Source organism: Camelus dromedarius, chromosome 24, assembly GCF_036321535.1.
Source record: "Camelus dromedarius isolate mCamDro1 chromosome 24, mCamDro1.pat, whole genome shotgun sequence".
NCBI classification, from domain to species: domain Eukaryota; kingdom Metazoa; phylum Chordata; class Mammalia; order Artiodactyla; family Camelidae; genus Camelus; species Camelus dromedarius.
The window spans coordinates 28,689,803-28,713,380 of record NC_087459.1 but is presented as its reverse complement, the minus strand read 5'-3'; the positions used below and the strand labels follow the sequence as shown (position 1 = coordinate 28,713,380).

Sequence of the window (23,578 nt, the reverse complement as noted above, 5' to 3'; positions counted from 1 at the left end):
ACACTGGCGGCGCACTTCTGGACGGGAGAGGGTGGGTGGGACGGGAAGAGGGAGAAATCTGTATGGGGGATGGGGAAAGAGGGGCTCGGGAGCTTCCCAGTGGCGAGGGGGCCAAGTGCCGGACTTGGGGCGCTGGGCCTGGTGGCGGCTCGTGGAAACGGGCTGCTCGCAGCCCCCTAGACGCAGGCGCCCGCGGAAAGCCCTCCTGGCTCACAGAAGGGGGCCGACTCGGGGAGGGACTGCACTTTAGGGCCTAAGGGCCACGTGACCCTCCCCCAGGAATGCAGTGACGTCACCGGGGGCGTGGCCGTCCCCAAAATTGGGGAGGAAGGGGAAAAAAAAAAGCCAGAAAAAGTTTCTTTCCTGGAGTCCCAAGTGAGGTGTGGGACGGAAGAAGGGGTCCAAGTCAGAGGCCCGGGGCTCCGTGGGGCCCTGACCGCTGTCTGGAGTCCCCCGATCTAGGCCATGTCCGGGCCCACCTGGCTTCCCCCGAAGCAGCCGGAGCCCACCAGAGCCCCTCAGGGGAGAGCGCTCCCTCGAGGCGCCTCGGGGCCGCCGCCAGCCCACGGAGCAGGTAAGGCAGCCCCAGCGCCGCCGAGGAGGCCATCGGGGCACCAGCGCTCACCTCTGCCCGGCGGCGGCTTTTGCCTCCCGCTGAGCCCACCCGTACCGCCGCTTCCCCAAGCCCTGAAACCCGCAGCCCCTGCCCTCTGGCAGCCCTCCCTGCCCCCTGCCCCGTTCTCCGACCCCAAGTGCGGGGGGGAGGGGGGAGGGGAGAAGAGGGACCCAAGACGGCGGCCTCCACAAGTGTCACTCTCTTCTTCCCATCCCCACCTTTGCTCTCTCTTCCCTCACCCCAGCACTCCAGCCCCACCCCAGGGTCAATTTTTGCCCTCTCCCATCTGAGCAGTGTTACCAGGCCCCTGGGGGACCGGAGGATCGGGGGCTGGCCTGGGTGGGGTGCCATGGAGCACCCCAGCGCTCACAGGTGAGCACTGAGATTGGGGGCGGGGTGGGAACTTGGGACAGGAGAGGAGGCCAGGTGATTTGCATTCTCCCTGCTTTTGCTCCATCCCCAGGGACCACCCCCAGACAGGGGGGGCTTGCGCCCAGGGAGTCTGGATGCTGAGATTGATTCCCTGACCAGCATGCTGGCCGAGTTGGACGGGAGTCGTGGTCATGCCCCACGGCGGCCTGACCGGCAGGTGACTCCCCTGTCTTGCCTCTGTCCCTTCAGTCCTTGTCCCCTGCCCCTCCCCTCCAGCCTGGTCCCTGCTCTGGATTCTCAGCCCCCCTCCCCCTCTGTGTGAGTGATGCACACACCAGCGTGGAGGGAGCCAGGCCACCAAAACTTACTAGGTTGTCAGTCGCCTGGGGTCGGGTCCTTGTCAAAACCAGTGCTAACCCGGGTGCCACACATATGGGGTAGGGGGTTCCACAGATGTGTGGCATGGAATGTGCCCAGTTCACTCCTTCTGGTCTGCGTTTCTCCCCAGGCTTATGAGTCCCTTCAGCCCCCTGCCTATCGCTCAGGCTCAGGCTCCCTGAAGCCCAACGGAGGGGGTGTTCCTCCCCCACCGCTCCCAGTGTCCCCCTATGGGGGCCCTACTCCAGCCTCCTATGCTACGGCCAGCACCCCCGCCGGCCCTGCCTTCCCTGTGCAAGTGAAGGTGGCACAACCAGTGAGAGGCTGTGGCCCCCCCAGGCGGGGGGCCTCTCAGGCCCCTGGGCCCCCTCCGGGCCCCCACTTTCCTGTCCCAGGCCGAGGTGAAGTCTGGGGGGCTGGCTATCGGAGCCACCGTGAGCCAGGGCCAGCGGGTAAAGAGGAGGCTGCTGGGGCCTCCAACCCTGCAGCAGGAAGAGGAAGCGGGTATGGGACCCCGGTAAGCCCCGGGCACTGGGATTTGGGGTCCTCAAAGACAACGGGATGCGGACTGGGTGGCGTGAGGGTGGTATTTGATGTCCTGGTTGTCAGAAGTCTGAGGTGTGGGAGCTCTGGACCCCTGGGGGGTGTTGGGCAGGTCTGGAAATAAAGGAAGGAGGGGATAGATCTGCATACTGGCTTCTAGAAGGGCACCTCTGGCCCCTGGGCTGAGATGTTCTCAGATGAGCTTTTTGGGTGGAATTGCCTAGTCACCCTCAGTGACCTTCAGTGACAGTATTGGGAGCTAGAGGTAGGGCCGAACCCTTGATTCTCACTTCCCAGGTTCCCCTGAGCCAGCCTCCCGAGGAGGAACTTGAGAGGTTGACTAAGAAGCTGGTACATGACATGAACCACCCGCCCAGTGGGGAATACTTCGGTGAGCTGACCCTAGGTGGAGCAGGAAAGGGGAGGTGGGGCTGGAGAGTCAGATGAACAGAGGGTCTGGCTTCCAAGCCTGTGCAGATTGACCCTGTTCCTCTTCAACCCCAGGCCGGTGTGGTGGCTGTGGAGAAGATGTGGTTGGGGATGGGGCTGGGGTTGTAGCCCTGGACCGTGTCTTTCACGTTGGCTGCTTTGTGTGTTCCACGTGCCGGGCCCAGCTCCGGGGCCAACATTTCTATGCCGTGGAGAGGAGGGCTTATTGTGAGAGCTGCTATGTGGTGAGTGGTTGGGGCTGGGCGGGGGTGGGGGTGAGGGGGGCTGGAGTCAGCAGCAGGAGACAGGGGCCTTCCAACCAAGGTGGGAACTAGATGTCCAAGCCCCAGAGAGGAACAGGGTTTGAGGCTGGGGGACTGAAACTGGTATGTAAGAAGGGAGGAATGAAGTAAGTAGCTATATCCTGGCTGCTGGAGGGGAAAGACAATATCCTCTTACAAGTATGAGGCATTTATTTTAGATTTAAGGGAATGTGCTAAATTCCCACAATTGCCCTGTAAGGCAGATACTACTACTGAAGGAAACTGAAGCTCAGAAAGGTTAAATAGCTTGTCTAGGAAGCTGCCATGCTGGGACTTGTACTCAGATCTGTTCAAGGCCACCTTTCACTGCATCACATGCAGTGGGCTACCTAAACAGGATGCCAGTCAGGGCTGCATGGGTCTCCCCAGCCCCTGACCTTCCTGCCCTCCTTCCCAACAGGCCACCCTTGAGAAGTGCTCCACGTGCTCCCAGCCCATCCTGGACCGGATTCTGCGGGCTATGGGGAAGGCCTACCATCCTGGCTGCTTCACCTGTGTGGTGTGCCACCGCGGTCTTGATGGCATCCCTTTCACTGTGGATGCCACCAGCCAGATCCACTGCATTGAGGACTTCCACAGGTCAGCCGGGTTCCCAACCTTTGTCTCAGGATATCTGGCCTGGCCTTTCCCATCTTCCTTATTTCTCCTTTATATCCGAGTACCAGCCTCTCTTGTTTCTTATCATCTTCCCCTAAGATCCAGGACCATACCTCTGGCCACTTCTGTGCCCTCCTGCATTCCACCTTCTCTGGGCTCTTTTGTTAGTCTCCTCCAGCCCTGGGGCTTGACAGCATCCTTGGTTCCCTTCTCCCCCAGGAAGTTTGCCCCACGATGCTCAGTGTGTGGTGGAGCCATCATGCCTGAGCCAGGTCAGGAGGAGACTGTGAGAATCGTTGCTCTGGATCGCAGCTTTCACATTGGCTGTTACAAATGCGAGGTCAGGGGACCTGGATAAGGGGAAACAGGGTTATTGGGGTCTGGGGTGCTGGGTATGTTAGACCACAAGGGAGAAGGAACTCAGGGGTCAAGGCCTGATGGAAAGCTGTTGCTTCTTTCTGAACAGGAGTGTGGGCTGCTGCTCTCCTCTGAGGGTGAGTGTCAGGGCTGCTACCCGCTGGATGGGCACATCTTATGCAAGGCTTGCAGTGCCTGGCGCATCCAGGAGCTCTCGGCCACCGTCACCACCGACTGCTGAGTCTCCCCAGAAGCATGTGCCGTGTTCTCCCTTCTCATCAACCACCCTCCCTGACATCTACCTTTATAACTTTGTCACCAAATGCTGTCTCCTCTTCCTCCAATCGTGAAATAATAATCCCTCAAGAGTTGACAAAACACTTTTAAGCGTGTTGTCTCATCTGATTCTCATAGCAGCCCAACAGGAGCCTGATTGTTGTGACTGCTTTTATAGCTGAGAAGTGGTTTCCTCAGATTGCATTCTTCCAAAGTGGCAGAACCAAGATCAGAAGGGCCAATTTTTTGCACCTCCACTATGCACTCTTTTTAATATAGTTTCCTGTAAAAATACTCTTCCTCTCAGTGCTGGGAGCCAGACAGGCAGCATTTCCTATCCTTAAGTCCTCACACTCAACTCACTGAACAAGGACTTGGTGTTATCCCCAGTGTGGTGAATTTTTCTCTGGGGCAAGCCAGATTCTGCTTGGTGGTCAGGCCCTCAACCTACAATCAATCTCATCAAGGTACTGGTTGGCATTTGCCAGTTTTGCTTAAAGATAGGGTGCCTTTCTGGAAGAAGAGCAGGAACAGTGGGTTTTGCTGGTAGCACGTACTGAGGCACAAATACAGGCTGGTTCTCTGGTGGGAGCACAGAATGGTGGTAAATGTTTTAAAATGGTTGCTGTATTCCACTAAACGCCCGTACTACCTAAGCGACTGCCCTGCGCTAGGAGAGGGGGGAGCCACTCCCGATGAGATCAGGAGACTCCCCGACCAAAGTGAGGGGCAAGGCGGCTAGACGCGAACTGACTCAGATCCTAGACACATCCGGGGAAGTGCGACCTTCGACGTCCGACCTCGGCGGGAGGAAACTCTCCCCGCTCACAGAGCTGCAGCGCTCTCCCAAGGCCATGTTTGGTTCGTCTCGGCGTCCGTAGTTCCTCTCGCCTGCGAAGTTCCCGCCCCGGAAAGCGCGCGAGACGTCCGGGGCCCCGCCCCTTCCCATCGTTCCCCGAATCTCCCAGCCATTCCGTCTTTGGTTTGGTTGCAGTTCAAGCGCAGCTGGGTGTAGTTTTGTGTTTCGAGGCGCTGGTCTGCGGTTGACGCAGGCGCAGCTCGAGCGCGCGCGCCGACCGCCCATCCTCGCTGTCCCACTTTCTTCGGGTCTTCTCGGCCCTGTTGAGAGCCTCGCGTCTGTCTCACGCTCCTCGCCGTCCTCGTCGCGCGCCCGAGGCAAGAGGCGGGCCCAGGTCGCCCGGAGAACCTGCTGGCCAGAGCGCGAGACTAACGGCCGCTATCGCTCCCAGGTGGGGGAGGGGAGAGGCCTGGAGAACCAGGGGTTGGGGGCCCGCGGGGGCGGGTGGAGCGTCGCAGTCCTCCTTGCTGCCCGGGACGTGGGTTTAGGATGGCGGGCATAGCGGAAGGCAGGCCTTTGCTGAGGGAGGCGGGCGTGCTGCTTCAGAGGAGCGATTCTTTGCTTTGGTCGTCATTGTTCCACACCCTGACCTTCCGTGTCTGGGCTCCAGGCCCCCTCAGACCGCGCCATGGGTGACAGTGACGATGAGTATGATCGAAGGCGCAGGGACAAGTTTAGAAGAGAGCGCAGCGACTATGACCGTTCCCGAGAAAGAGATGAAAGACGTCGAGGGGACGATTGGAATGACCGGTAAGACGCTACTTTTCCTTGATTTTGTCCGCTTGTCTTATTTTGCACTCCACTCTGATTACATTTCCCTTAAGATTTTATTAGGGCGAACCATGTGAAATCGTTCATACTCGACCATTTCATGTGGTTCAACCTATTTGCTCATTGCTATGGCTTGATTTTTGAAATGTCCAGAAGATTGAAGCAATAGTGGTAAGAGTTTGAGTATGAAAAAGCATTATTTGTTCATGTACTTAAGCTGCGTGCATTTTATTGTTTGTGAATTATACCTAAACAGATAGATTTAAAGAAAGTAATATTACTGAGTAGATTTGGTTGGAGAGGTTGTCAGACCAGTGCCCTGGCAGGATGTAATTAAGTTTCTTGTAGTTGTTTAGCCTAAAATCAGAAAGAATTCTTTGAGCAGTGGTGGTTGGGTTAATTGATTAGGCTTGACTCAGCTAGTGATTAGTTTTCTGGGATGTTCTTGAGTTAATTATAGTTAAGGTTTTTCCCTTAAGAAACAGCTGATGTTTTAAATAGTCAAAATAAGCCCGACTGTGGCTGACTCTTTAAGGGACATCGCAAATATCTAATCAGTGAGCTGATGGCAAGGTTTGATTTGGAGACAGATTACCAGGAAAAAAGAGTTTGAGGTGACTTATTGTGGTAGCATTTATTCATTCAATATCATTTTGAAGAATGAGTTTAGTAAGTCATTCAGTCTTTCCGTGTATCTCTTCACTGCTGAGACTTTATAGGGCACTTTGTTTTCCTTAGTATTGTCTAAGAAAGAAGAAAGCCAAAGGTGTTCATCTGAATTCTGAAGATGGATAAGGTGTAGTTATTGCCCTTAAGGAGTTTACAGTCTGGGGCTTGGAGTAGGGGCCAAAATGGCCTTGGGAATATGCTGCAAATGAACGTATATGAAAGATCACCATAGAGATGTGAAACGTTGAGGGAACAGATCTTCTGAGGGAGGGGAGAAGTGGTGGAGGTGGCGCAGGGGAGAGCTACAGAAAAGGGACACTTAGCAAGACTTGGAAATACAAGTGGGAATTACCCAGACATTGGTGGAGTGTACAACTTGGAGATGGGGACATAAAGTTGTGTGCAGAAAAGAGCACGTGTTCTAGTTTCTTCAGAGTATTTGTTCTCAAAATGTCATCCGCAGACCCTAAGGAGGCTGTGAGCTCACAATTATTTGTGTAGTAATGCTAAGATAGTATTGTTGTTTTCACCATATTGACATTTGGTGCTATAGCAATGGCAGGTAAACCTGCTGGTGCCTTAGCACAAATCAGGGCAGTGGCACCAAAGAGTTGAAAACAAAAAACAAAAACAAAGAGTCAGTTTCACTTAATGTCCTTGAGGAAGCAATAAAATTTTAAATCTTATTAAATTGGATTGTTGACTATTTTTTAGTACACATGATGCACAGGAAGTATGCGTAAAGCATTTCTGGGTATAGGATAGTGGTTATCTTGAGGAAGAACTTTTGTGAGATTGAGTTGTGAGTTAAACTAACAGGTCCTTTTCTCTGCCCCCGACCCCCTTGTTGGGGTGCCATTTTTACCCGAATGAAAGGCTATCAAACAGTGCTTATTAATATTTGGGTATTTGGCAGATATTTTCTTGAACAGAAGCTAAGAGAACTTGTTACTACTTCGAAGAACGTTGTCAGTTTTGTTGCAGGTGAGGAAGTGGAACTTGCCAGTGAAAACTAAAATTTTGAAAACTTGTGTCTGCCAGTGTTAGTTTGACAGCTTCCCATTAAAGACTTTCTGGTGAGATGGGCAGTGATACTCATGATGATGACACTTTGATACTGTGTAATGAGATGTGTCAAGATCCACTGAAAGAGCCAGGTAGAACAATGAATTTTAATGTAGCAGAGTACGAAAAGTTCATTAATTTAGTTTTTAGATTCAACATTGCAACTAGCCTTTAAGAAACTATCTCTTGCTAAATTTTGGGTAATAAAGAATATCCCCAGTTATCTGAAAAAGCTATTAAAATCTTCCTGTTTTCCAACTGCACATCAGTGTGAGGCCAGCTTTTCTGCATATTTTTCAACTAAACAACTCGTAACAGGCTGAATAGAGAAGCAAATACTATGAGAATCCAGCTGTTTCTATTAAGCCAGCTTTGAAAAGATTTGTAAATGAAAAACCGTGTAACTTTTCTCACTAAAATTTTTTTTGGAAAATAGCCATTTTTAAATAAAAGTATATAATTTGTGTTACTGTGTAACTTCAATGTTATTTGGTATTTTTGGTTCAATTTTTGAATAGTTGAGTGAATAGATACAACCTACATAAGCAAAAGCTTGTTAATCTTCAAAAGTTTTTAAAACTTTTTAAAACCACCAGGTGACAACAGAGGATTTTCTTTTTTATTTTGTTAAGATGGGGATGGGGTCAGCTGGTGATTGGTAGAGAGCCTGGAATGAACCTGGAACCAAGGTTTTGAACAGTGCTATGGACTGGCATTTAAGCAGGGGCATGGTGTGATTGGATTTGTATTTGAGAAGGATCACTTTGACCTTAGAGAGACCAGAGGCAGGGAAACCAGACCAAGACTTCACTTAAAGGCAAAATGTCCAGGACCAGGGCACATGGACCAGGGCAGAGTTTGTGGGGATGGCAAAGAAAAGGACAGCTTTTTTTCCTTCTTTTCTTTAAATGGAGGTACCGGGGATTGAACCCAGGACCTCCTGCATGCTAAGCACGTGCTCTACCACTGAGCTACACCTCCCCCTGAGAAGGACAGCTTTGATAGGCCTTGAGGCAGAGGATTAACAAGTCAGTTACAAATAATGGTGAGTGTGATACTTGATAACTAGATACCTGGTAATGTGTTGATGCAGCTGAGAGTGGGAAACAGGACTGGGAAGCAAATTTGGGCCCACGTGATATAATTAACAGGTGCAGTTCTGACATGTTGAATTTGAGGTGAAAATGGCTGTTTAGGAGGGGACTGGTAATGTTGGTCTGGAACTCAGGAAAAAGGCCAGGCTGGAAGAAGAATTGTGAGCCATCAGTTTGTGGGTAATGCCTAAAGTTATGGAAGGAGATGAGAGCCTTTTTCTGTTTAGAGGCTAGTTGTATAATTTCAGGCTTTTAGTCTGGTTTCTTAGAGATAGGTTGGGAAGGGCCTATCCAGGAGTGTGACCGTGGGATAACCAACCATGTCTTATTTACCGTTACTTGTTTTGATCTCCAGAGAGTGGGACCGCGGCCGGGAGCGTCGCAGCCGGGGCGAATATCGTGATTACGATAGGAATCGGCGAGAGCGCTTCTCTCCTCCCCGCCACGAGCTCAGCCCCCCGCAGAAGCGCATGAGGCGAGACTGGTGAGATGGCAACAGTTGCTCTGTCTTCTCTCCTTAGCCTCTGTCCTACCTGGGCCTCAGCTATCTACCCTTACTTCTGCTGAGAACTGTCTTTGTCATTTCCTTTTCTCAAACTTCCCATAAACCCACCCTTATTTAATCCCTTTAAATCCTTGGTGAGAGACCATACTCCATCTGTGCCCCTCCTTCTGTTCCATCCTCCTTTGTGCTCTGGAGAGGTGATTCCCTTCTCTGTCTGACTTTTGTGTCCCCCACCCTCAGGGATGAGCACAGCTCTGACCCATACCACAGTGGCTATGAGATGCCCTATGCTGGGGGGGGTGGGGGCCCAACTTATGGCCCCCCTCAGCCCTGGGGCCACCCAGACGTCCACATCATGCAGCATCATGTTCTGCCTATCCAGGCCAGGTAAAGACCTGGGGTTCTCGGGAGAAGGGAGTCAGTAGGCTCGGGGGATGGATTGGGGTTGCTGAAGACCATGGCTAGAGCCAGGAAGTGGCTTAGGCACTCAGAGGAGTGCTTGTGGGGGTGGTAGCAGTCAGTGCCTGGGGTGGTGTCTGGTGGGCAAAGGAAGGGGGCAGCTGGCTACCTTGGCCCCCCATCCCCCCACCCTCTTCCCCCACAACCAAGACTTCCTGACCGGGCCCCCCCCAGGCTGGGCAGCATCGCAGAGATTGACTTGGGTGTGCCACCACCCGTGATGAAGACCTTCAAGGAGTTTCTCCTGTCATTGGATGACTCTGTGGATGAGACAGAGGCAGTTAAGCGCTATAACGACTATAAGCTGGATTTTCGAAGGCAGCAGATGCAGGATTTCTTCCTGGCTCATAAAGATGAGGAGTGGTGAGTGCCCCTTACTCTCCTGCTGTCTTTTCCCTGGCATGTTTCCCCTGGCCCCGCCAGTGGAGCCTGCAGCCCTGTCCTCTTCCCATTTTCCCCAATCCAGAACTTCCTGGGGGTGGGGGAGGGAAGTACAATAGCACTGGCTGATGGGTTCTCCTCCTCACTTCCATGTCCGCCACGGCCCCCACCCCGTCTCCCTTCCCCACTGTCCTCAGTGAGTGAGACACCTCCAGGCAGTTGGCCAGAGCCACCTGTTCCCTTGGGGCAGCAGACAGACTGCTTCCCACTTGCTGGTATTGGGTCATTGTCATCCCTGATCGCCGGGACCCTGTGTGGCTGTGGCATCCTCCCAAAAGCAACGAGTGAATCCAGACAAGAAAAGCAAAGATCTCAGGGTCGTTTGACAGAAAAAGAATTTTAATTTTTTTCCTTTTGTGGATGTTTTAATTTTAATCAACCATCTTTTCCCCCCTTCCTGCTCCTCCTCCTCCTCATCCTCTTTCTGCTCCTCCTCCTTGAAAAGAGCCAGAACTGGGAACTACACCCGCTCATCGACGGAGCTCGGAGCAAACCCACCTCCACCCCCACCATACCCAGCCCATACATGAGCCCCTTGGGCTGACCGCGCTGCCCGGCCAGGCAGACAGGCAGGGCACTGCTGTGCACAATGCAGCGGTTTAGCTGAATGTGATTGCTTAGGCAGTTAGTCAGTCAGGGCCCCCACCGCGGAGTCCCGCGGGGGTGGGGCATCCGGGCCGGGACACCCCAGCCAGGAGCCAGCCGGTGGCCCACCAGCCAGCATGGGCCCTGGGCGCGGCTAGTTAAATCTTGAGCTCTGTTTGACCAAGCGGCCAAGGTAAAGATCCTGGAGGTGATGCCTGCGGCTTTCCTTTCCTCTTACGCTCAACTTGTGGTTCTGTTCTGTCATTGTCCCCTCTTCTTCTCTGTGTCTTGTCTCACCCTCTCATATACCTTTCATTCTTTCTATGTACCTGTTCTTGCTCCTGCCTAACACTTTTTGCTGCTTTTTTCCCCCCCTCCAGTTTCCATTTGGTCTTTAGTTTTCCCCATTTGTTTTTGATTTCTGGGACTTTCTCACACTTTCCCCCTTTTTCCCATATCCTAATTTCTTCTTCCCCCACACCTTAAGTGTTTTCTTTTTCATGCTCTACCCATAATTCTCCACCCCTGTCCTCTTTCCATCCCTGTGGGCAGTAACTGAGTTATAAGGGCACTTCAGTTTCTCCCTTTGGTCTTTCCCTGTCCCTTCACCATCTGCTTATCTTCCCAAGGGGGGAGAAAGGTATTCTGCCTTTTTTTGGTTTTTCCTTTCTGGTGATTTCAGGTTTCCCTTGTCTTCCACCTAGGGGTGGAGGGAGCTGGTGGGAGCAATCTTTTTAATGACTAGTTTGGGGTTGGTAAGGAGAGGGGGGTTCTTTGGGGCTTACTATTTCCTTAGCATTCCTCTCGGAAGCTTTGGGAAACTATGCTTTTTAAAATTTGTGTTTCCCAGGCACTTAGGGCAATCAGTTTGCCTCTCCACCTCTGGCTCCCCCTGTAGTCATGCTCTTCCCAAATCCAGAGCTCTTAGTTCCTGGTTCCCCCCCAGATCTTCTCAGAGCATAACTTCTGGTTCTCTTGGGGGGGGATTGGGTGGTTCTAGTGTACCCCTCTTTCCCTAATCTCTGCTTTTATGATCTTTTGTGGGTGTGAGAGGATGGGGGCTATGCCCTAACTTTCCTGGGCCCCTCCCCATGTCCTGGCCCTGGCCTCCAGTGACTGTTTGGTCTCTTCCCTCCTCCCTTCCTTCCAAGGTTTCGGTCTAAGTACCACCCAGATGAGGTGGGGAAGCGACGGCAGGAGGCCCGGGGGGCCCTGCAAAACCGACTAAGAGTATTCTTGTCCCTCATGGAGAGTGGCTGGTTTGATAATCTTCTGCTGGACATAGACAAAGCTGATGCCATTGTCAAGATGCTGGATGCAGGTATATGGGTTGGGAGGGGTGGGGCCGTCTTGTGACCAAGGTCTTGGTTGGAAATGGAAGTAGACTGACAGCCTCTGCTCCCTTTGTTGGTAGCTGTGATTAAGATGGAAGGAGGTACAGAGAATGATCTACGTATCCTGGAGCAGGAGGAGGAGGAGGAACAGGCAGGAAAGCCTGGGGAGCCCAGCAAGAAAGAGGAAGGTCGGGCTGGACCAGCCCTGGGGGATGGAGAGCGCAAGGCCAATGATAAGGATGACAAGAAAGAAGACGGCAAACAGGTCTGAGTGCTGGGGCCTCTGGGTGCTGCCTGTGAGGCCTGGGGAGGAGGGTGGAGCTGCTTTAGTGGTGGGTCCAAATGAGCTGGAACTCTAGAGGGTTGAGTATTGAGTAGGGGAGAGGAACTGGTGGGCTCAGCTGTGGAGGGTGGGCAGGGCCCTCTGGTAAAGGCTGAAGGGGAGACTGACATCCCTGGTGATTTGTCTTTACCTGTAGGTTGAAAATGACAGCTCCAGTGATGACAAAACTAAGAAATCCGAGGGTGACGGGGACAAGGAAGAGAAAAAAGAAGACTCTGAGAAAGATGCCAAAAAGGTAGGGTCTCCCCTTGCACAGGGTCAGCATCAGTGTTAGTTCCTGGTACCTAACTCCCCTTCTCTTGCCGTGGCTCTCACAGAGCAGCAAGAAGCGGAATAGGAAGCACAGTGGTGACGACAGCTTTGACGAAGGCAGTGTGTCCGAGTCGGAGTCGGAATCCGAGAGCGGCCAGGCCGAGGAGGAGAAGGAAGAGGCTGGTAGGTTTTATTTTCTCTGCTTGTAGTCTGGTCTCTTCCTACTGAACAAGGGTGGGACAGGTGAGAGGCTGGTGAAATTGATGGGAGGGGGGCTTTTGGGAGAGACTGGTGGGGGGTAGGTCTGACAGCTTCTCTATCCTCCTCTCATCAATTAACAATCAATTTTCACTAATTCCTACCACTTCCTGCATAGAAGAAGCACTCAAGGAAAAGGAGAAGCCTAAGGAAGAAGAAAGGGAGAAGCCTAAGGACACTCCTGGGCTGGAATGTAAACCCCGACCTCTGCATAAGACTTGCTCTCTCTTCATGCGCAACATCGCACCCAACATTTCCCGGGCTGAGATAATTTCTGTGAGTGGGGAAAATGGTGTCGGGGGCGGGGAAGACACCTATGCTCCATTCCTTTGAGTGGGGTGGCAGGGAGAAGATAATCTGGCACTGCTTTTATATACATCCTTATTTCTCTAATAGGGCGGCCCCCTTCCCATGGGCTCATGCCCTTCGAGGGCTGGCCCTGACTGCACTGTTAGCTTTCAAGTGCTATTATTCTTAAGCCCTTTATTTTTTCTTATTCCAAGGAAAGATTAAAAGGCAGTTCTCTAGGGTTCTGAGGACATGGGGATTGGAGGAAGAAGTGAACCCTTGAGTCACTTAGTGGGGTTTCTGTTTTTCTTTTTCCAGCTTTGTAAAAGATACCCAGGCTTTATGCGTGTAGCACTATCCGAGCCCCAGCCGGAGAGGAGGTGAGGAATGGAGGGAGGTGTGACCCTGGAGACCTTGGGGAAAGGGTACAAGGGAAGATTAGTGGCCCACGTCACCTCCATCCCAGAATTTTGCTGACATTTTCTTTCTTGTTTAGGTTTTTCCGTCGTGGTTGGGTCACCTTTGACCGCAGCGTCAATATCAAGGAGATCTGTTGGAACCTGCAGAATATCCGAGTGAGTGCTGGGAGTGGGGCTGCAGAGGAAGAGGAAGTGGGGCTTTCCATGCTCTGCTTGATCTCTGATTCCTTTGTTCGTTGGTAGCTTCACTTATCTGCCCCTTGTTTCATCCATTTAGTCTGCCCATGCGAATTGTATATAGTTGTCTCTGGGTTCGGCTCTGGGACTGTTGCCGTGAACGAGACACATCTGGTCCCAGTCCTCAGGACGTTGTCTAATCCCTAGCACTGTCAGCAGGGCCAGTCTTTGAGTGGCTCTTCTTGGGCCGGTGCTGGTAAACTTTCTGTTCCTCCAGCTCCGGGAATGTGAGCTGAGTCCTGGCGTGAACAGAGACCTGACCCGCCGCGTCCGCAACATCAACGGTATCACCCAGCACAAGCAGATAGTGCGCAATGACATCAAGCTGGCAGCCAAGCTGATCCATACGCTGGACGACAGGACCCAGCTCTGGGCCTCTGAGCCTGGGACACCTCCTCTGCCAACAGTCAGTGTCTCCTGGTGGAACTTTTTAAGAAGCCGCTGGTACTGCCTCATCTGCCATGGGCACCTCTGGCCCTACTTGATCTGTAGCATTGATCCCATATACCTGCCCATGTTTTTGCCCCTCTCCTCCTGGGCAGCTTCCAGCTTTGAACAAAACAGATTGGCATTAGTGATTATTTATGGGCTAGGGCAGAACAAATACAAAAATGAAGACAAGTAACAAGGGAAAGGTAACAGGCCAGCTGAGTCCCGAACTCTTTTTGGCCCCATGTTGCCTCTTCAAATGAGGAGGTTCCTAGGCTACCTACCCTGAGGAGTTTTGTCTGCTCCACCTCTCTCGCCCTACCAGAGTCTGCCCTCGCAGAACCCGATCTTAAAGAACATCACTGACTACCTGATTGAGGAAGTGAGTGCTGAGGAGGAGGAGCTGCTGGGGAGCAGTGGGGGGGCCCCTCCTGAGGAGCCTCCTAAGGAAGGAAACCCAGCAGAGATCAACGTGGAGCGGGATGAGAAGCTGATTAAGGTGCTGGGAGAGCAGTGTGGGGTGTGGGAGAGCCTGGCTCCCGGCAGTAAAGGGGCAGGAGTGTGGTGAACTCACGGCTTCTCACTTCTCATAGGTTCTGGACAAACTGCTCCTGTATTTGCGCATTGTGCATTCCCTGGACTATTATAACACGTGCGAGTACCCCAATGAGGATGAAATGCCCAACCGTTGTGGCATCATCCATGTTCGGGGGCCCATGCCGCCCAACCGCATCAGTCATGGAGAAGGTGAGCTCCTGGCCTCCCCACTCCTTGACCCTTCGGTCCCTTTCTCTTAGATGCCTCTGGCCTTCATTCTGCTCTGGTAGATAGCTATGCTGTGCACCTTCTCCTCTAATCTCCTCCTTCTGGCTTGTTCCTTGCTCCTGGCTCCCATCTCCAACCTGCTGTCTGTCTGTTCCAAACCGCAGTGCTAGAGTGGCAGAAGACATTTGAGGAGAAGCTGACTCCCCTGCTGAGCGTGCGGGAATCTCTTTCAGAGGAAGAGGCCCAGAAGATGGGTCGCAAAGACCCTGAGCAGGAAGTGGAAAAGTTTGTGACTTCTAACACCCAGGAACTGGGCAAGGATAAGTGGCTGTGCCCTCTCAGTGGCAAGAAATTCAAGGTCTGGGATGTTAGAGAGTTGTGTTAGCACTGTGGGTGGAGAGGATTGAGCGAGGAAGCCTCCTCAAGGCCTGGGGAGGAACTGCTCATTGGGATTAGAAGGAGGGGAGGTTTATCTTCCAGATTAGGTCTGGAGAGTTAAGGAACCCACATTGCTCACTCTGTTCTGACCCCCTCCTCTTTTCACCCAGGGCCCTGAGTTTGTACGCAAACATATCTTTAACAAACATGCAGAGAAAATTGAGGAAGTGAAGAAGGAAGTGGCATTTTTTAACAACTTTCTCACTGATGCTAAGCGCCCAGCTCTGCCTGAGATCAAGCCAGCTCAGCCACCTGGCCCTGCCCAGAGTAAGATACGATCCATGAGGGTCTGCCACATTCCCTGTCCCTTGGCTGTTCAGACTCCTGGTTCTCTTTAACTTGTCATACCCTGAAAAGTTTCTATCCCAATCTCAGGCCATATTACTAAAAAGCCCGTTGTCATTAGTCATTACCCTGCCTCCCCCCCCCCCCCCCCGCAGTAATTCATGTCCCTGTCTGTGTTGTACTCCCCCCAGGCCTGACCCCGGGACTTCCCTACCCACACCAGACTCCTCAGGGCCTGATGCCCTATGGCCAGCCCCGGCCTCCCATCTTGGGCTATGGAGGTAAGTACAAGAGAGAGTTGGAAGGACTTAGTGATGGTGAGGGGCTGGTAGAAAGAAAACTTAGCTAGGATATAGTTGAGGTCACAGTTGTTCAACTCAACGCTGGTCTTTTTCACAGCTGGCGCTGTTCGCCCTGCGGTCCCCACAGGAGGGCCTCCATACCCCCATGCTCCCTATGGTGCTGGCCGAGGGAACTACGATGCCTTCCGTGGCCAGGGAGGCTATCCTGGGAAACCTCGAAACAGGTGAGAATGGGCTAAGGTGTCTAAGCTTTCTTGTCCTCTTCAAAGTCCCTTTTGGGGGCCCTCAACTCTCACCCCATCTTACCTCTTTCTTATTTCACAGGATGGTCCGTGGAGACCCACGGGCCATTGTGGAATACCGTGACCTGGATGCTCCAGATGATGTGGATTTCTTTTGAGCCATCTACTTTTCCTTATTCTGGGTATCATCTATACTTGTGACTGCCTTGTTCCATCCAGCTTGGAGAATTTTTTGTACGTTCAGCCCTACTGCCAATAAAAGCACTTCCGTAGTGACTCCTGACTTGGTGTATGTATACCTCCCCAAATTCTCCCAAAGATTGGCTGGGGCCATGGTTGGCTGGGCCTTGCCACTTTATTGACACTATAGGTCCCAGGCTCTGCTGGGATTTCCTGGGGGCTCTGCCTTTGAGATGGGGGTAGGTGAGCTTGTATGGAGCTGGAGACGTCTCAGTTCTGGGACCTTAGCCTCAGTCCAGGGCGTGCTGCTGCTTTTCCGAGTTACAAGTGGTCAAGCACAGGTTGTAGAAGGAGTTGGGGTCAAAGGCCATGCTTGCTTCTCGCCAGCCCACCCACCCAGCAGCCTGTAGTTCACTGGGGTTGTTTAGAGCACCCCAGCAGTGAGGGTCCAATACCAGGACATAGGCTTCCGTGCCTGGCCCTAGGCACACTCCCAGCAAGGCCTTGGACTGGGCATCCGCATCCCCTCCAACCATTACAGGCCCCCCACCCCCTGCGAAGTGGGAGTAAAGCCTCTCTAGTTCCCGATGAAGCCCGGCTCCACGGGGCACATGACATAGGCGCCCTTGGGGCCCCCCGAAATAGTCAAGGCAGAGGCTGGCTTCTACGCAGCCGATCCAGCTCCGCGAGCCCTGGAACCCAGGGGGCTTGTCGCCCATGTCCTCCAGAGCCGCCTGCACGGCAGCCAGCCCAGGCACTCCCGCAGGCCGGCCCTCTGGCCACGAGCACAGTGTCTGCAGAGTGCGATAGCCGCAGCCCCAGCCCCGGTCATCCAGGCCGTCGCAGCCGTAGTGGTAGTAGAGGTAGTGGCCGGAGAGGAGGGCAAGGCGAGCCGGGCCGCGGCCGGGCGGAGCCAGGCCCAGGTGGACGTCCTTCAGCGGCTCCAGGGTGATGGGAGGGAGCGGCGGTCGCCGAGCCGGGCAGATACGTTCTCCAGGCGGCGCGGAACGAACTCCAGGGAGACTCCAGGCTCCAGCGCTTCCTCCCAGTCCCGGGTCTTGGGCTAGCTTCGGGCAGAACCGGCGCGCGGACTCTGGGGTCGCTCCCGCCGGGCCCCAGGTAGCAAAGTAGCACCCAGCGGCCGAAAAGATCACACACACTCGCGGGGCTCCCACAATGCACCGCCGCGCTCGCGCCGCTGGCCTCACTGCGCAGGCGTGAACTCCACCTCGCAGGGCGGGCCGTCCTCGCCGCCGCGACTGAGGCGATCCAACTCTCAGCACCCCAGTTCGGAGGTCCGTGCCTCCCGCCGGCTCTAGCACCTACCCCTCCATTCACTCAGCCCTAGTGGTTGAGGCCTTCTGCTTGGACCCCCGCTCCCCAGTCGCGCACACTCCTGTGGCTGTAACAGTTTATTGGCAGCCCAAAGGGGCGAAGGCACCGCGGGGGAGGGGGCTCGGCCCGAGACATGCAGAGGGCAGGGAGCCCTGGGGGAAAGTCGGGGTGAGAGGGCGGGCAAGGTCTAGGGATCCTGTTATATCCCAGCCCTTAAATAAATAGTATATACAGCTGGGGGGCTGGCGGGCAGGGCAGGGGGTCGTGGGGGTCCCGCCTGGGTCACAGGTCTGAGCAGCGATCCTGCTTGCTGTAATGGTCAAACTGGTTCTTCCAGTGCACCATGTAGGAGCTCCAGCGGTGGAACTCGGCCTTCCACTGGCGTTCCGCCTCGTCCAGAGTGTCTGCGGCCAGGGTGCCCGGCAAGTGGGTGGGGGTAGGACACGGGGAAGGACGGGAACGGACATGCGGGGTGGGAGGGAGTTCAGGGAGGACACACAGAGAATGTAGGAGGCCACGTGGGATGGTGGAAAGAGGATCAGGAGAATATGCGAAAGACGGAGGATCAGAGGGAGGACAAGGGTAGAGGCGGGGCCAGACAAGGATGGCGGGAAGAAGGAGGGAGGGGGAGAAAATGACCGGAAAACGGGGACAGACGGGATCAGAGAGGGGAGGATCCGTGGGTTGGTGGGAAAAAGAGAAGAGACAGAAATGGTTGGCGGTTATAGCCCCACGGTGGGGTGCTGTCTAGCCCCACGGTGGGGTGCTATCTAGCCCCGGGGCCTCCCTCTCCCCGCAACGCCAAGCTCAGGCTCCAAAGAATAATTTTGTAGAAAAAGAAAATTGGCTTTTTCGTTTCCATTTAAACAACAAAGGCGTGTGGGTCCCTGAGATGGGTCGTAGGTGTCCTTCCCCACCCTCCACCCCTGCACTGTCCAGTTTGAGTTTCTCGGTTTGAGGAGAGAGGGGGCGCTGGGTCGGAGATCCCTGAGTGGGGCCCTTCCCCACGGTCCGACCACTCATTAGAGGAGGGGCCCCCTGAGGCCGGAGAGGGAAGAGGCCGTGGTCACAGCCGCAGGAACCGGGAGAGGAGGAGGAAGAAGAGGAGGAGGGGTAGGGGGAGGCCGGGCCTGGGCCTCGGGGCAGCCTCCCTGTGGGCGAGGCCTGAGCAGGTGCAGGGGGCCTCCGAGGCTGGGGGAAGAAGAGACGGGTTACACCCAGCCGGCTCCCACCTCCCTCTCTCTCTCCGCGCCCCCTTTCTCCCCCACTTCCGCCTAGCCCCTGTCCGCTGGCCCCTGCGTACCGGTGGCGCTGAGCAATTTGGGTAGGAAGCGGTTCCAGAAGGCGCAGGCCTGGGCGCGCAGCCCTCGCCGCACCTCCAGCGGCCGCAGGTTCAGGCTCACGTACTGCTGGGCTCCCGCCGTGTACGGTGGCCACTGCGGGGCTTTGTGGTCCCGAGGGTCATTGGGATCCCTGCGGAAGGAAAGGGAAGGCTCAGCCTCAGAAAGCCCGCCCCACCCTGAGGGCTGGGGAATGGAGATGGAGAGGAGGAGGCGGCAGGCTGCTTCCTGACCCGTGCCGTCTTAGGCTCCAGGGGGAGCCCCATCCTCTCCCTACCAGGACCTGATTAATACATTCTCTTTTCCAATATGCCCCATCGTCTGGAAACTTCCCCTCCCTCAGGCCCTGCCTCTTTCTGTTGTTCCTCTTCTTTTCCCTCAGTTTCTTTGCTCCATCTTTATCTTTGTTTTTCCCATTCAAAAATTTGCTATGATTTATTGAGCCTTTCCTATATAATCAGGCCCAATCCTCTCTTTACAAACACCGTGTTTACTTCTGCTGACATCCATGTGATGTCGAATTTATGGTCCCTTTCTTCAGATAAACTGTGCGTGTATGTGTGTGCACAAATGTGTGTCCCAGCTAACAAAACCACCACCAGTCCAACGATCGGTTCCACAGTTCACGCTCCTAAGCGCTATACTAATTCCTTAGTCTGTCTCTCCTTGTCGCTCTGCTCTTCTCCCTCCGCTCTGTCCTGTCTCATGAGGATCCGCCATCCTGCCTTCCTCTTTCCCTTCTCCCAAGGTCTCCTGTGTCCTCTCTCTCCCTTTGTCTCCTTTCTTTTGTGAACTCGCCCCCCCCCCCCGCCCTTTCCATTTGTCTCTGCTTGTCTCCTTCTCTCTCTGTCTGTTTGTCCCCCTCTTGCTCCTCTGGCTCCCAAAGACCCTTCTCCCCTCAGTACTGCTGACCCTGTGCGGGCGAAGTTGGCCCAGTATCTCATCAGTCGCTGGGCAAAGGTTCTCTCCTCGTCGGTGTAGTTCAGCGATGGCTTCAGGGGGAGCCCGAAGATGAACTCGATCTCGTAGCCATGGGGCACCCCCATCCAGAGGGGCCAGGAGAGTGTGGATGCACGGTGTTCAAAGATGTAGGCATAGACTCGAGCACCCTGGGCGGCCAGTCGCCCAGCCAGCTGGGCCACGGGGCACACCACGTTGTGGTCGCCCACCACATCACTCATGGCCTCCCTCAAGCGCGCCGGGTCCTCAGGGTGCAGCCAGTCTGTGTAATGCAGGACCACAGCCTCGGCAGCCAGGTCACTTGCCTGGGGGACCCCGACCCGCACCCCAGCCAGGAACTGGGCCCGGCTGATGAGAGATTCGTTGTCTTTGCTGAAGCCTGGGGCCCCATAAACCAGAAAATAGGAGCCCTCATCCTTCACCACACCCACCAGCACCTGGGGGGACAGGATGGAGGGATGGGGGTAGGGGAAGCACAGACAGACAGGCAGACAGAAACAAATGGACAAACAGCCAGAGAGATGAACAGTTATAGACCCAGAACCAGCGAGGAAGAGAGTGCAAGATTGGGGAAGGGAAAGAGAAAGAGGAAATATACCCACATTTCCATTCCTCTCTGTCCCACTGACCACCCCAGGATTGAGCCCACAGGGAAGAGGAGGTGGCCATGGGGCCCAGAAGCCTGGGCCTTTGGGAGTGGGTCTTGAGGAGCCCTTAAGCCTGGGTCCCCAGGGGGAGAGGCAGGTGGGAGAACAGGCCTAGAGGAACCAGCTCCACCCTGAACAGCACTAGTCACCTGCAGGCCGTGGAAGTCTCCAGCATTGATGAGGGCCTCGGGCGTGTCGCTGAGGAAGTCTCCGTCCACCACAGGCACGAAGGAGAAGCGGAAGACGCTTTCCTGAGGCAGCACGTGCCATTCGTGGTCCACCAGATCCTGAGCTGGCCGTGTCCGCAGGCAGGCCACCAGCTCTGTGTCATTGCCACCAGCCCCACCCGGGGGACAGCCCACAAGGCGGGCCAGCAGTGTGGCCCTGCGGCGGGCCTCTCCCACACCCACGGTGGCCCACGGCCCATTGGGTGCACCGCTCTGCAGCACAGCCCTGTGGAACAGGCCCCGGCTGGGTGGGGACAGCAGGTGCATGCCCACGGAGGCGGCGCCTGCACTTTCCCCAAACAGAGTCACTGAAGTTGGGTCCCCACCGAAGGCTACCACATTCTCCTGCACCCACTGCAGTGCCAGCCTCTGATCCAGTAGACCCACATTGCCTGGGGCCTCCCGACTCCCTGGCAGGGCCAAGAAGCCGAAGGCTCCCACCCGGTAGTTCATGGACACCAGCACTGTGCCCTCGGCCTGGGCCAGGAAGCGGCCATCGTACACGTCCAGAGAGGAGGCCCCGCTGTAGAAGCCACCCCCGTAGATCCAGATGAGGACAGGGGTGGGGGACACAGGCCGAGGGTACGGTGTCCACACGTTGAGGTAGAGGCAGTCCTCACTCAGCTCACGGTTGGGGTTCCACATCTCGGTGCCCTCAAAGCCCGGGTACAAGGTGTCCACATATTGGTAGCAGACACTTTGGAAGGCTGTGGCATCCAGCACCCCTGACCAGGGCCGCTTTGGCTCTGGTGGCAGAAAGCGACGGGGGCCCACAGGTGGCTCTGCGAAGGGGATGCCCAGAAAGGCAGAGACAGGGCCCCCAGGGGCCATTAAACGGATGCCCCGCAGCCAGCCCCCACGCACCGTCACCAGCAGCTCTCGGTCCTCCGGGCCCTCAGCCTCTGCCCTTCTTCCCAGGAGGAAGAGGAGGAGAAGGAGTGGGGAAGCCAGGGAGGGCGTGTGCAGGGGACACCATGGGGGCCTCATGGCTGCCAGGGCAGGCAGGCGTCTGCTGGGAGAAAGAAAGGCAGAGGGTGAAGGCTTGAGGCTGCCAGGAGGGAGGAGATGATTAGGTAACACTCTTGCCCAGGGGTTATCACTGAGCTGCAGAGGAGGTGGAGCAGGTTGGCAGAGAGAGCACAGAAATGGAGAGAGGGAGACAGGCAGAGACAAGGACATAGACAGGGAGAAGCAAGAGGGGACAGAGATCAGACACACACACGGACAGACAAACGCAAGGAGCAGACCCAGACCTGCCAAGCAATACCCTCCCCTGCCCCGCAGAAGACCCACCGCCCTCACCTCCTTCCCTGAGCTGGGTGGACCGGTTTGGGCCCAGTGCGAGCGGTGAGCAGTGCTAGTACCAGCACCAGAGGCCGCAGGCCACGCACAGGCCACCAGACAGGGGTGGGGCCCTCACTGACAGAGGCGCCGATGGGGGAGCTTGAGGTGGCGTGAAGACGCAGCCTCTCCTGCGTTGGCCAGGGCCGAGGCCCTGGGGGCGGGGTGTATGTGGGTTGGGCATTCAGGGTGTGGGAGTCACAGGTCCTGGGGAACCCCAAATCCTGCTTACTCTACACCCTGCCCCACCCAGCCCTGCTTCATTCACTGTCTGGCACAGCGCGCTGGTACCCGCGGGTGCCTGTCAACTGCGCACCCCCTTCGTCTAGCCTCAGCGAACAGGCTCGCCAGCCCTGGCCCCCCAGGACTCGAGTCCTCCATCCATCTGATGCTGCGGTGCACGCTGCCGCCAGCGGGGGGCAGTAGAGACCAAGAAAAGGACGGCGCTCCCCGCCCCGAGTCCAGGAGCTGGGAACTTGGGGCGGAGGTCTGGGGGCTTGCGGGCATGGCTGAGGGGTCTGAAGGGCGGGCCGGGACGCCTGTATTCTCGGAGCTCCGGAGATCCCCGGCCGCAGGGGCGGGGGCGCTATTTTGGGGCAGCAGCTGCTGCGGTTCCGGCATCTCCAGCCAAGGGATCAAAATTCCCCGGGTCGGAACTCCCCCCTCTCCCGCCGGTCACCCCTCACCCAGCCCCCTCTGCCCTGAGCTGGGGTGGTGGTGATCGAGATTAACTAGGAAACCCGAGTGAGGCTAATTATAACTCGGGGGCTTCCGCTAAGCCTCCCCTTCCCCCAAAATAGAGACGGAGTCCCCGCTGGAGGGGGACGCCTGGGCCTGGGAGGGGGCTTCGGCTGGGCGCTGCGCGGGGGCGCTGGGGTCGCGGGATCCAGGGGAGCCCAGTCGGACGCCAGGAACCTGCGCAGCTCGGATTCTGCCCCAAGCAGGGGGCGCCTTCCAGTGGTCCCACACTTGGGGGCGAGAAGGGCCAGCGGCGCTCGGGGGTCCCCACAGGAATTCGAAAGCAGAGGTGGCGGAGGGCCCTGCGGGCTGCCGTCTCCCGCGCGGGCAACCGTAAGTATGCGGCGGCGAGGGGAGAGTTAAGGATGAGTGTGGGGCGGCGGGGGGCGTCGCTGGGCAGGCCCCGGGGTGCGGTGGGCGTCCCGTTTAAGGGCGTGGGTCCCTCTGGGAGCGCACCGTCCCCAGGACGCCGAATGGGCAGCGGGGCGGCGGAGGGTCCCGGGCGGGGCGGGAGACTCACCTGAGGTGGCCGAGCCGAGCCGGGCCGGGCCGGGCCGCGCCGGGAGCTGGAGGCGGCCGATGTTCCCCAGCGCAGGCTGAGCCGACTCTGACAGCCGCCGCCTCCGGCCCCCCGCACACACCCCCTCCGGGCCGCTCGGCGCCCCCGCCCGCCCCCGCCCACAGTCTCCGCCCTCGCCCCTCCCCGCCTCCCCAGGCTGCCCTCCCCTCCCTCTCCCTCCTTCTCTGGGAGCCCAGACCCAGAGACCCCGGGGCCCAGACGGACGCCGGTGACAGACGCCGACAGACGGATAGACACGCAGTGACAGACACGACCGAAAGACCCGCAGCGGCGGCGCAGACACCCACAGGGAGAGACAG

General features: G+C 56.0%; 4 protein-coding genes across 11 annotated transcripts; 2 read left to right on the top strand and 2 right to left on the bottom strand.

The window, feature by feature from the left end:
* Positions 1 to 128: 128 nt before the first annotated feature.
* TRIP6 (thyroid hormone receptor interactor 6) lies at positions 129 to 3,995 on the top strand. Its single transcript, XM_031432636.2, has 9 exons — positions 129 to 574; positions 861 to 988; positions 1,080 to 1,205; positions 1,497 to 1,883; positions 2,207 to 2,300; positions 2,414 to 2,583; positions 3,062 to 3,240; positions 3,478 to 3,598; positions 3,725 to 3,995. The coding sequence occupies exons 1-9, from the start codon at positions 466 to 468 to the stop codon at positions 3,854 to 3,856; spliced, it is 1,446 nt and encodes a 481-aa protein (XP_031288496.1). The 5' UTR covers positions 129 to 465; the 3' UTR covers positions 3,857 to 3,995.
* An 862-nt stretch (positions 3,996 to 4,857) lies between these two features.
* Positions 4,858 to 16,207, top strand: SRRT (serrate, RNA effector molecule). Of its 7 annotated transcripts, none has more exons than XM_031432624.2 (20): positions 4,858 to 5,141; positions 5,361 to 5,500; positions 8,705 to 8,833; positions 9,095 to 9,241; positions 9,464 to 9,676; positions 11,491 to 11,660; positions 11,754 to 11,938; positions 12,153 to 12,251; positions 12,334 to 12,451; positions 12,648 to 12,802; positions 13,133 to 13,194; positions 13,311 to 13,389; positions 13,688 to 13,876; positions 14,225 to 14,398; positions 14,493 to 14,646; positions 14,829 to 15,022; positions 15,213 to 15,369; positions 15,567 to 15,668; positions 15,787 to 15,913; positions 16,014 to 16,207. In XM_031432624.2, exons 2-20 carry the CDS (start codon positions 5,379 to 5,381, stop codon positions 16,087 to 16,089), a joined length of 2,652 nt encoding a protein of 883 aa, XP_031288484.1. In that variant the 5' UTR covers positions 4,858 to 5,141; positions 5,361 to 5,378; the 3' UTR covers positions 16,090 to 16,207. The 7 variants fall into 7 exon arrangements, with proteins under 7 accessions (XP_031288484.1, XP_031288489.1, XP_031288487.1 ...); XM_031432629.2 differs by having other exon boundaries at positions 4,859 to 5,141; positions 9,488 to 9,676; positions 15,579 to 15,668; XM_031432627.2 differs by having other exon boundaries at positions 4,859 to 5,141; positions 9,488 to 9,676.
* Positions 16,208 to 16,267: 60 nt separating this feature from the next.
* Positions 16,268 to 17,433, bottom strand: UFSP1 (UFM1 specific peptidase 1 (inactive)). The gene has a single exon (XM_010979452.3). The coding sequence runs from the start codon at positions 16,828 to 16,830 to the stop codon at positions 16,402 to 16,404; it is 429 nt and encodes a 142-aa protein (XP_010977754.1). The 5' UTR covers positions 16,831 to 17,433; the 3' UTR covers positions 16,268 to 16,401.
* A 77-nt stretch (positions 17,434 to 17,510) lies between these two features.
* ACHE (acetylcholinesterase (Yt blood group)) lies at positions 17,511 to 23,338 on the bottom strand. 2 transcript variants are annotated; one of them, XM_064478640.1, is made up of 6 exons: positions 23,220 to 23,338; positions 21,923 to 22,115; positions 20,543 to 21,632; positions 19,699 to 20,183; positions 18,750 to 18,919; positions 17,511 to 17,850 (listed from the first exon to the last, which is right to left on the bottom strand). In XM_064478640.1, exons 3-6 carry the CDS (start codon positions 21,605 to 21,607, stop codon positions 17,729 to 17,731), a joined length of 1,842 nt encoding a protein of 613 aa, XP_064334710.1. In that variant the 5' UTR covers positions 21,608 to 21,632; positions 21,923 to 22,115; positions 23,220 to 23,338; the 3' UTR covers positions 17,511 to 17,728. The 2 variants fall into 2 exon arrangements, with proteins under 2 accessions (XP_064334710.1, XP_031288494.1); XM_031432634.2 differs by lacking the exon at positions 21,923 to 22,115 and having other exon boundaries at positions 20,543 to 21,629; positions 23,220 to 23,305.
* Positions 23,339 to 23,578: the final 240 nt, after the last annotated feature.